We start from the raw sequence: 12,258 nt of genomic DNA, 5'->3' as shown, positions 1-12,258 counted from the left end.
TACCCTTGGCCCCATGTCCCACCTTTAGTGGTAATGTAGTTTCGAAGTGTGTTTGTGACAATACGGCGTTCAGGTCGTCCTCGGACACATATTGCCGAGAAGGATTTTGTCCTCGAACGAATACTGGACCCATCTCATGTGATATCTACTCATCTTTTCATTTGGTTCCCTTTATAACCTTATGTGGGCCTCCTTGGATGGTTTAACGTTCTCGGATGGGCCACAGGCCCAGTTAACACGGTTTTAATAATTGTTGATTAACTGGCCCCCACAATTATAATTATGGTTTAAGTTTTTTAATTATAGTGTTAGAAAGATTCTTTAATTATCTTACTCAATTTATATTCAAAATAATACTCTCTTTCAAATGATAGGGTTATTTATTTATTATTATTTTTAAATGAGTTGTCTAGTTGTATTAAAATAAAATAAATAATTTTAAACTAAAAGTTCAATATGTTATAAAATTATTATATTTAAAAAAGAAATAATTCTTATTGAAAGTGGTGTCACATTTAATATAAAGCTAACAAAATTTCCGATTGTTGCAATGAAAGAAAATACTTGCACTGAAATTAAGAAAATAATTTAGCACATAATACAAAATTAAACTTCAATTTCGAATCTAATTGAATATCCTCTTAGTTTTGGGTTTCAATAAATAAATATATATAATATCAAAATATCTTTTTTTCAATATACTTATGAAATATAAATAGCAAAGTGAGTTAAATATAAATTTTGTAAAATTGTATTTTATTATTGCATTTCACAATTTCTCTAAAGTAAAATATATTTTACAAAATTTAAGGGTTATTTATCTATGCTATTATTTAAGAACCTTTCCCTGTTTGGATCGAAATTTTTTGTCCAAAATACCCTATTTTCCTAAATTATAATTGGTGTAAATTATTAAAGATGTATTTTTACTTTGTTGTCCTTTAGTTCTGCCTCTACTTAAACTTATGAAAATAGGGGTATTTTGGACAAAAAAATCCGGTGCAAACAAAAAAAAAAACCCCTTAAACAGTAGATGATTAAATTTTTAAAATTCAAAAAAGAAAGAAAGAGATAAATAAGAAGTACGGCGAGAAATTTATTCCAAATTAGGCTTTAAATAAAGTTTAAAAAGAAAAATAAAATGCCTAACGAGTAACATACTAACATCTCTTTTCTCTTTAGTTAGTTTTATAACCGGATTCTTTTGCTTTCCACTCAGTGCTTCCTCTACGGTGACACATCTGAAGCTCCCTTATTGCTTTCCGGCACCGGTACGCTCTCTATCTCCCCCTCTCATTTTCTTTCCTACCAAACAGACCAAAATGATAACCTATCTCCTCATTTTCTTTCTCCCATTTTCCGTCCTCCCTAAAATACTCGTACCAAACAAACTGTAAATTTCATGGATTTTGATCTTCACATAACTACAATTGGATCAATTTAGAAATTCACTGGGGAAATTTCCCATCCAAAATCTGATCAATTTTCATGTAGAATTACAATACTAAAACCATAAATCTTGTTGAATTTAATATTGCAAATACCAACTCATCAACACAAAAGTTTATTATTAAGGTTCTTTTTACAGTTTGCAGGGTTTTAATGGCGACCACAGCTTGTTTTATCATTGTGAGTAGGAATGACATCCCTATATATGAAGCTGAAGTTGGATCAGCTACTAAAGTATACCATTCTTTATTCTTCTTTGTATTTACATTTTCTTTCTTCCTTTTGTATAAACTGTAAATTCCTTCGCCATGTGAATGTCTATATTAGTATTATTATTATTATTTTCCTAGGAAGTACTGGCATTTCATTTAGGGTGCCGTAACCGAGTCACACTGTTTTTGTACTGGGTGGTTTCATGTTATAATTTTTAGAAATTGCTCGCTTCACCGTGTCATACCCGTGTCCGTGCTTTTTAGTTATTTTCTTTGGTATGGAAATGTCTATAATTTAGAGTTAAAAACTGGGGGATGCATTTGCCTGTGACTTTTATGTTTTCTATTTTATAGGCAAGTTCTACTGAAGTAATCCATATTTTCAAGGCTAACTGTTGCCTAACAAAGAAATGTTTCTATTTGGCTTTGAATTTCTTTTTTGATATTTCACATGGATGTGGAATCTGAGATTTATTGTTCTGGTGGGGGAATTTGTTTGGGAAGCACTCATAGGATATTTGGAACCTTGTCCGTTTTCTGTTTGATGATGATATTGTGGAGGGAATGAAATAGCTGCACTTTTGAGAATGTGGAAAGCTCGAAGTCTCAGTTGGAATCATTGGTGATTAGAACTTTTTTTGATTGGTCTCGTGCGTGAGATCTTACAAATAGCAATTGCCTTTTAGACTTCAAAGGATCACTTGACTTTTGTGCTTATTTTTTTGTTTTGGTAATTCTTTTAGGCTATTTTGTGCCCATTATAGTGTGCACCAAATAGTCTATTCCCTTAATAAAATACCATTACTTATTAAAAAAAAAAACTAAAAAGAAAAGGAAAAATAATATAATGCTAAAAGCATTGGTGGTGTAGACACCAAAATTAGTGCTAATTTGAATTTTGAATTTCCATTGATTTAACTTAATTCTAATTGAGGATTATGTTTTGATTATGGTTTTATTAATTTCCTTATTGATGTACTCCTTAAATCCTATTTAAAATAGGGGTGTCAATGTTCGACCCAACCCGCGAACACGACACGAACCCGACACGGGTTTTTTTGGGTTAGGGTTGGACCTTAATGGGTTTGGGTCATAAACGGGTCGACTCGAAAGTGACACAATAAGAAACGTGTCATAAGTGGGTCAACTCGCATAACCCGCAATAGACACGTTTGACACGCCAATTTATTTGTGTTAACCTGAAATAACCCACTTAACACAACCCGACTAACTCATTTAACAAATAAATATTTATTTTATTTAGATTTGTCAAATACCTTTTATATCCAACATATATTTTAAATTTAAAAATAAAAGTGAGTAATTACAAAAATTTATAAGGGATATAATTGGAAATTGAAACTTTACAGACCCTAAAACTACTAATACTTTTTTTTTTCTTTTTTTCTTTTTTGGCATAGAACTTGTACAAATAAAATTGGATGAGCTTGTGGAAGATGTTATGAATTTGGACATCAACAAAGAATCTATGGATGATAATCGTGGTCATAGTCAGGATTAGTCTACTTTTTAGTGTTTACTCAAATTCTTTCAATATTGATACTTAGTATTTGACGAGTTTTAAGGATATTATATTTTTTTTTGAACTATGTTATTTTATTTTTGTTAAACTTAGTTATTTTGAATTTGTGTTGAAGTGTATGCACTTCTTTTGGAGTGTAAAGAACTTATTTTCTAGATGAATGTTATATTTTTGTTGAACTATATTATTTTGAATGTGAGTTGAAGACTAGAAGTGTATGCACTGCTTTTTGGGATGTAAAAAAAATTATTTCTAGATGGATGTTATATTTAATATTATGCAGGTTGAAATGGGTTGTGTTACATTCGTATTAACCCAACACGACTCGTTTATTAAGCGTGTCAAATGGGTTGAGTCAGGTCAACCCGCCTTATTAACAGGTCGGGTTAGGGTTGAAGGATCATGACACGATTATTAAATGGGTCGGGTTAGGGTTGAGTCATTTAGTCGAATACCCCTACCTTGACACGACACGAACCCGACACGCTAACCCGAATTCACACCCCTAATTTAAAATGGCTTTAATAAACATAGAAGACCCATTATTGAGGAATGAAATTTTATATTGGAATTTTCCCATTGTTGGGCATTGATTCCTAGCAACCTAGGTTCCTACTTGGCGCTAATTCCAAGAAAACCCTAGGTGGTGATTCCTATGGCTATCTTCATTTTTTTTTTTCCTGTTCTATCTCCCCTTCCAATTACTTTTTGAACCTATCTTGCATCAATTGATCAGTATCACGTTCTGTATGATGAAAGCTTGCTTTTTATGTGGACTCATGACTGAGTTTTGTTATCTTATTTGATGCATTGTGTAATCATCATGATTCATTTGATTCGCTTTTGGTTTTTATTTATTATTTTATTTTTTAAAAATTTTTATTGGAGCTTACCATATGGGTTGTACATTATGGCTCATTTAAAGCTATTTGTTGTTGGTGTTGTATTTCTTGGTAATAGAGAGAAGATGTGGCTCAGCTGCATCAGTTCATATTACATGCCGCTTTGGATATTGTTCAAGACCTTGCATGGACTACTAGTGCCATGTGAGTTCTGATCCTCATGATATAAATATGTCAATGTATTCCAGAGTAACAACTATGCGTTTACTCTATTTTTCTTGTGTTGCACCTATTTTTGTCATCAATGTACCTCCTAACAATCTCCTTCCTTACATTCTTATGCAGGTTTTTGAAAGCAATAGACAGATTTAATGATTTGGTGGTGTCAGTTTATGTTACAGCTGGTCATATCCTCTCTATTTGTGGTTGCTTTATAGATGGCATAAAATTTGTGTTTCTATTTTTATCATGAGAGGAAGTTAAATTTAAATTTTTTTGACATCTGATACTGGCATTATGCATTGGTGAGATGGTCACCATTGTTTGGATTCTATAAACTTTTATGTCTAAAAGTTAGTTATTTAAAATCTAAACAATGACATGGCCCTAGTGGAATAGTTGTATCACACATATGAGAAGCACATTAGATGGGATGGTAATAATGTCCAATGTCTTCATGGCTGTTGTCACTGTGGTATTCTTTTAGCATGCTTCAAAACTGTGACAGTAAAATGTCTTTTATTTATTCTTGTAGTTTTCTGTTGGTATACCAAGTCTCTGTATGAAACGTATGGTTCAGTGGGGGGTGGGTGGTGTACCAAGTCTATTAATGGGCCGTATGGGGTTAGCTTATGGAAGTATATTGAGAGAGGGTGGACAAAGTTTTCTTGCTTCATTAAATTTGAGGTAGCTGATGGTACTAGAATAAAATTTTGGTTGGATGTTTGGTGTGGTGCACTCAGCTTAAAGGAATCATATGCAGAGTTGTATTGTATTGCAAGGGATGGGGAGGTTCTAGTAGTGGATCATTTGCATCTCCATAATGAATCTGTTCATTGGGAGTTAAATTTCACATGAGCCGTGTAGGATTGGGAATTGGAGTCACTTTCGTCATTCTTGGATGTACTGTATTCTACTGAAGTGAGAGGGCAGGGGGAGGATAAGTTGTGTTGGGATTCGAAGTTAGACCCTATTATTGATCGTTAACACCTACCAGAATTGAGAATTTACCTTGGAAAAAAAAGCATTTGGAAGCCTAGAGTCCCAACAAAAGTAGCATTCTTTCTTTCGGTTGCTTCATTGGGGAAGATTTTAACTGCAGATAACTTGAGGAAGCGAAACATTGTATTGGTGAGCTAGTGTTGTATGTGTAAAGGGAATGTGGAGATAGTGTTGATGTTGCAAGAGAGTTGTGGAATTTGGTTTTTGCTCTTTGGGGTTTGGTAGGTGAGCTTGGAAGAGTTGTTGATTTACTAGCTTGTTGGCAGGGTTGATTTGGGCGACATCAAAATAGTGCTATATGGAAGGCTATCCCTCACTGATTATTATGGTGTATAAGGAAGGAAAGAAATGCAAAAAGCTTTGACATGTGAGAGGACAATTCTAGATCTGAAATTGCACTTTTTAAGAACTCTGTTTGAATGGGTGTCAGCACCAGGAAGTTTCTCATTCTCAAACTTATTAGAGTTTATTGATCACTGTACTTTTAACAATTTTTAGTATGATGTACATCTAGTATACTTCCTGTGTACTTGATTCCTTTCTAGTCTTTAATAAAATTATTGCTTATAAAAAAAAGGTTTTTTGTTGTATGCCAGTGAGAATTTACTATTTTCTTTAACCAAGCTTACATACGCGATTGATGCTGCTTCATGACTCTCGTAATGATGATGGAATTAAGAGCTTTTTCCAAGAGGTTCATGAGCTTTATATAAAGGTAAATTAGAACTTTAAACTTTTCTAGTAAATTATTTTTCTTGCGTACTAGTTCTTTAGCATATAACATGTTCTTTTTGGTAGACTGAATCTCCTTGACAATGATGATCATCAGGCTGAGCAGTTATTCTTGTCCTTTCACATGTTTTGAGTTTATGCTGTTAAGATTCTATGACTTTCATGAAGCTACTTATCAAAAAACCTTTATCCTGAGGCTTTAGGATGTACTGCCGAATGGGATATAGTCACTTCCTGGTGTACATTCTGTATTTACAGAATGTAGAATCAATAGTGAAATTTTGATCAGTAGCCACTTTCTACACGTTCATGAAAGGGCCACATGTAGTAGGAAAATATGTGCTTATTATGGTATTCGTCAATATGGTGCCAGTGTTGGTCCTAATATCAAAGTCATTGGTTTTGTGAAGATTATGAAGCCTAAAATTGCTCAGAATCGAAAAGAACATCTTAAAACATAAAAATTCGTGGACTCACTTAAGTGAAATTAACAAGTGCATCTTCTACTGAAAAATTGCAAATGTGATGATTTGGTCATTGTCTCTCCAGCAAAGACCTTAACCTGCATTCCTTATCTTTCTTCTTTTCCAACTTGTGCACATAGTATGCTTGCATTTTGTTTCTTTTATCTACTGCTTTTGATAATTTTTAATTCTACTCCTTGTTCTGAAGAGGCAAACAGATGGTACCTTGGCTGAATGCTGTTCAAACCATTAGAAAACCTACCAGAAATACCTATGATTATGTTGATTGCTATCATTTTGATGGTCAATTCTCTTCTTTGAAGTATATAGCAGGCACCAAATTAAATAATGTTGGGCCTTATGCATGCTTCATGACTATATACTGATCAATGCCAATCAGAGTTTTTCTAGGTTTGTTGACTTTTCAATATGTCGTATTGTAAAATGTAATAGATTCTGACATTTCATCATTCTCTTATAGTACTTATGCGATGCAGGGAGTATGGAGATAGTTTTATTTAAGTTTAAAAGTCTAGTAAAGTAATTAGATTATTAGTATTTTATTTAATCTCATAGGATTAAGTGTATTTGCCTAATTCAATAATTGGGCTTTGGCCCAGGTGAATTAGAGTTAGGGTTTAGTCTTAGTAGTCTCTATATATATTATTAGTATTTTTATTTGATTTCCTAGAGTCTTAGTAGTCTATATTTTATTTATGAACATTAATAAGTTGTTTCTAAAATCAATTTATAACCACACTTTTTTTTTTGATAAGTCAGTAATTCCATTAAGAAGATATTAAGTACAAATCAGCAAAGCATCAGCTTTGATGTACTAAACACAAACACTCAAATAACCCCTCAAACTAAGTTCTAATTGAGAACTACACAATTAGCCAAAGTTATAGCAGAAAGCAAATTGCAACAATGAAAGAACTAATCTCTCTATTGGCAACAACTAATGGACCAATGCCAAACTCAGACACTTAGTAGCAGAAGCCCCAATTGGTCCTCAACACTGCAAGAAAAAGAGAGTTGCCTGAATTAGCAATCTTCCCAAGCCTGTTCTTGACATCCCAGCCTATCCTCTTTATCAAACTCTCCTCTGAGATGACATCTCCATTGTAAACCATATTGTTCCTTTGTAACCAGATATGGTAGACCGTAGCTCACCATGAACCTTTACAGAGAATGGCTCTAAAATATTTTACTTTTAGATTATTTTTCCCCCAAAGAGACAATATCATCCCAATTACTAGGAATATTTGACACTTAACAAAGTCCCATGATGTGCTTCCAGACTCTACCAGTGAAAGTGCACCCAAAAAACAGTTGATCCCCCCTCTCAAGTCCATTCCTGAAAAAGACACAACTGCCATCTCCATTCCACCCCCATTGTAGCAATCTCAATCTAGTTGTTAACCTATTTTTAAGAGTAATGAAGCTATGTTTTGGGATGGCTTCAGGAAACCATAATAGTTTCCATCAATCCACTTCTGCACTTCTGCTTCTGATCTGATTCCAGGTAGCAGCACACACAAATTTACCACTAACTGAAGCAGACCAGTAAGCTTTTTTTTTTGAGGAACAGCAGACCAGTAAGCTGATCATTCACTTTAATATGAACCAAGCACAGTTGACTTTGAATTGTTACAAGATCTTCTGACCTAGCAGGATCCAATACCATTCTCCATTCCTCGAAACATTATCCACTTTAGCATCAAAAGAGCTTTCTGCATCATAGATTATTCTATGCCCAAATGTTTGACAGAGAATACCAGCAGGGTGCCAGTTATCTTGCTAAAGAAAAATGTGATGCCCATCTCCTACCTTTAACTTTAAAAAGGCTCTAGCTTCATTCCTAATCTTGAGCAAATTCCTCCACCCCCAAGGCCGCAAGTTCTATCCTAAGGACATTTTACAGACCAAAAGCGCTTGGACTTAAGAAGATTATCATAGACCCAAGCCACCCAAAGTGAACCTGCCTGAGCAAAAAGGGACCAGATATGTTTCATTATTGCTTCCTTATTCCAGTCTTCAATCTTTTTAAGGCCCCCTTCCCTCTTTTGAAAACAAAGTTGATCCCAAGCTACCTTAATGTTGCCCTTGTTTTCCTCTACCCCTTTTCCATAAGAACATTTTGAATCTCTGTTCAATGGCTTTGATAACCTTCTTTGGAAGTATAAAGATGCTGGACCAGTAGCTCTGGATACTATACATCACTGATTGCAGCAACAATAATCTTCCAGAAAAAGATAATTTTCTGCTCGTTCAGGAATTTAATCTACTGGTTTTTCTTTCTATTAGAGGATTACGATCTGGTTAAGTTAATTTGCCCGAAATAAGAGGCATTCCTGAATATTTTATTGGGAGAGTACCAGGTCTGAATTGCATAGATGTGAGAATCTGTTGATTCAAAGTTGGAGAAAAAGCAGAGCAATAGATACCGCTCTTGCTTTGATTCACTGAGAGACCAGAAAACCTTTTGAAGTCCTGTAGTGCTTGGAAAATAAGTAGAGAAGGGAGATCAGCAGAAGCAAACAAGAGAAGGTCATCAGCAAAACATAGATGGGTTAATTTCTGCCCTGAACAAGCAGGATGACATTTGAAGATCTGGGATGCTTCCACTTTTGCTTGAACTATCTTGTTGAAGGCTTCCGTAACTAAGACAAACAGATAGGAAGAAAGTGGATTCCCTTGTCTGATCCCTTTTCCTCCACCAAAATAGCCAACCAAATTTCCATTCAAAGCTATAGAGTATTTAGGGGTAGTAATGCAGGTTTTGACCCAACCCAATTAACAAATCTAGGAGGACAACCAACGGAAAGTAAGCACATTAGAATGAAACTCCAGTTAATTTTGTCATATACTTTCTTCAAATCAACTTTATTGGCACATCTTTCTTTTTCTTTATTCCTATGATACCCTTTAACCAGCTCATGAACAAGTAGAATATTTTCTGAAATGGATCTTCCATTCGAGAAGGCTGTCTGATTTGGACTGATAAGATTGCCAAGACATTCCCTCAACCTAATTTCCAAGATTTTTGTGATGCATTTATAAAGAACATTGCAGCAAGCTATAGGTCTGTAATCAGTCACTTTAGATAGATTTTCCAGTTTACGTACCAGAGTGATGAGTGTAGAGTTTACCTACCCAAGAAGCCTCCCAGTTTGAAAGAAAGATTGAATAGCTTTGACAACCTCCTGACCAATTATAGACCAGGATCTCTTGAAGAAGTATGCAGTGAATCCATCTGGGCCAGGAGCTTTATCATTCCCAAGAGAGGACATAGCATTTCTGACTTCCACTTCTGATACATCCTGCTCCAGTGAGATCTTAGTATTCTTTGATCAAAAAATAAACCATATACATTTCCTATCATTTCAGCCTCATCTATTGAGTTTGGCTGACCAAGAAAATCTTAATAATACTTGAGAATCAGGTCTTTTATATCTGCAGGATTCTCTTTTTTGTTCCCCTCATCATCAAGCAAGCATTTGATAGAATTCCGCTCCTGCCTAGCCTTGATCAAAGAGTGAAAGTATTTATTATTCTGGTCTCCCCAATTGAGCCATTTATTTCAAACTTTTTGTAAGAAAGCTTCTTCTGCTGTAAGAATAGCTGTTAGTTAATGTATACATTCATCTTCCTCCTCAAGACTTGCTGCATCCCCTTGATTATGCAATAGCCTGAATTGAATGGATTCAAGTCTGAATAATAATAATAATAATAATAATTTTCTTATAAAAAAAATATATATATATTTATGAAATTTTTGCTGGAATTTTTCAATGGCTCAGTGATATTTATAGCAAGCCTCTAGTTAGCGAAGCCTAGGGTTTAGGCTAATCATGGTTTAAACCTAGGGTATGTTATAACTTCTTCCTAAATCCCTACAATATTCATTTTGGAAACCTTGTGCTCCATCATTATATCTGGAATAATGACTGTTAGAATTATATCTGTCAATATTATGCCCAGGACATTTATAATTAGTTTGTAATAAGTAGCCAGTTGTTTTAGTTCTGTTGAGATTAGGGATCACCTATATTTCCAATGTCCTTTTACCCAAAGACTGGAAGAAGATCCTATAGCTCTGTTCAATCAATGGGCCTATCTTTTGGGGGGAGGATGCAATTGGTTGGGGTGCTAAGGACCATGGATTCAAAATGCACTTCTTTAAAGTACAACTTTTTGAGTTGCACTATTTTCTAGGTGCAGCTTTTTCAAACAACCCCATTTTCAAAAGGCGGAAAAATAAGTTGTACCAAATGAGCACTAAAAAGAGAAGTTTCAAAGCCAGTGTGTATAAATTGGCTTTGACAGCCAAGGTTTACCACACCTGGCTTCAAAGGAATGCAAGGATTTACAATGGGCACATCAAGTCTGAAGAAAGCATAATTCTGTCCATTATATGGGATGTAAATGCTAAAATGGGATTCTGCAGAAAGATAAAGAAAACTCGGCTGAATAAAGTCTTGTGTGCTAACTAGGGGATATCTTAGGTGGGTTTCAATGGTTGATTTGTATTTTAGTTTTTTCTATTTGTATCTGTTAGTTTTAAGGGATTTTCTGTTCCTTATGTTGCTGTATTGGTGTGTTTGTTTGTAGCAGCTGCTTTAGCAATGCTGTCATTGTGTTGTTGAACTGCTGTACTTCAGCTCTGTGCTTAATGACTATTGCTCATTCATCTAAAAAAAAGTAGCCATTTGTAGCCGGATGTTAGACTCTGGTTCTTTGGCAGCAAATGAAGATTTGGAAATGATTCCTGTACTGGCTAAGAGAGAGAGAGAGACCCATTGGAATACATAATGGGTGCTTTCTATTAGAAAAGAACATTTGTGATTGCATCTTATTTTCAGCAACTTTATCCTATTGCTCTGTTATGAAAGAAATTGTTTATTGGCTAATATGGTGTCTGGGAATTTGCAGATTCTTCTTAATCCCCTATATTTGCCCGGTTCTCGTATTACATCATCACAATTTGATACAAAAGTTCGTGCCCTTGCACGAAAATATCTGTAGAGGTGGTCACACATTCTGATGGACACAAGGTCAAGTGGTTTTGGGAATGAGTCAGCAAGTTTTTTTTTTTTTTTTTTTTTTTTGAGAAATAAATACAATATGCTGCTAACCCTTGTGCATTAATCATTAGGAATGAATAACTTTATACTTTTTTTTTTCCATTTAAAAAAAAAATGAAATGTTGCACTGCAAATCGATACTTTTTTCTAGTTGGGAACTTGGGCCAAAATGGCCATATACCACCTTTTTTGGAAATTTTTAGCAACAAAACACTGTTTCAGAAATAAATGGCAAAATACCACTTTTTCCAAAACTCGAGTTTCAGAAACTCGAGCTCCTCATCAGTTCTACCACCGTGGCACTGCTGAGTTGGATTTGTGCGATTAAAAAAAATTATGTGGTACTCGAGCTTGGTAAACTCGAGTACCATTTACACAATACTCGAGTATACCAAACTTGAGTACATTTTATAAATAAAATGAAAAAAAAAAAAAAATTTACACACTTGAGTACTGTGTAAATTTTTTTTTTTTTTTTGTTTTGTTTTTTTTTTTGGGGATAAACAACAAATAAACCTAAAGATAAAAATAAGTATTTTTTATGTTTTTATTTATTTAAATAGAAGCATTGTAAAATATAGAGATTTTAATTTCGAAATATGAATTTAATTTTTACATTAATTAAAATTGTTCATTGTTTTCTCATAAAAATTGTTTACTATTTTCTGTATAAACAATTTTTATGATTTTGCATAAAATTAGTTTATG

The 12,258-nt window shown here is 34.1% G+C and overlaps 1 protein-coding gene across 2 annotated transcripts; it reads left to right on the top strand.

Moving 5' to 3' along the window:
• Positions 1–1,125: 1,125 nt before the first annotated feature.
• LOC126732578 (uncharacterized) lies at positions 1,126–11,568 on the top strand. Of its 2 annotated transcripts, none has more exons than XM_050435517.1 (6): positions 1,126–1,271; positions 1,596–1,683; positions 4,165–4,250; positions 4,392–4,456; positions 5,900–5,982; positions 11,399–11,568. In XM_050435517.1, the coding sequence occupies exons 2-6, from the start codon at positions 1,603–1,605 to the stop codon at positions 11,489–11,491; spliced, it is 408 nt and encodes a 135-aa protein (XP_050291474.1). In that variant the 5' UTR covers positions 1,126–1,271; positions 1,596–1,602; the 3' UTR covers positions 11,492–11,568. The 2 variants fall into 2 exon arrangements, with proteins under 2 accessions (XP_050291474.1, XP_050291475.1); XM_050435518.1 differs by having other exon boundaries at positions 1,156–1,271; positions 1,589–1,683.
• The last annotated feature ends 690 nt before the right edge of the window (positions 11,569–12,258 follow it).

The sequence above is a fragment of the Quercus robur genome, chromosome 6 (assembly GCF_932294415.1).
Source record: "Quercus robur chromosome 6, dhQueRobu3.1, whole genome shotgun sequence".
Classification (NCBI taxonomy): Eukaryota; Viridiplantae; Streptophyta; class Magnoliopsida; order Fagales; family Fagaceae; genus Quercus; species Quercus robur.
This window is presented reverse-complemented; position numbering and strand designations above follow the sequence as displayed.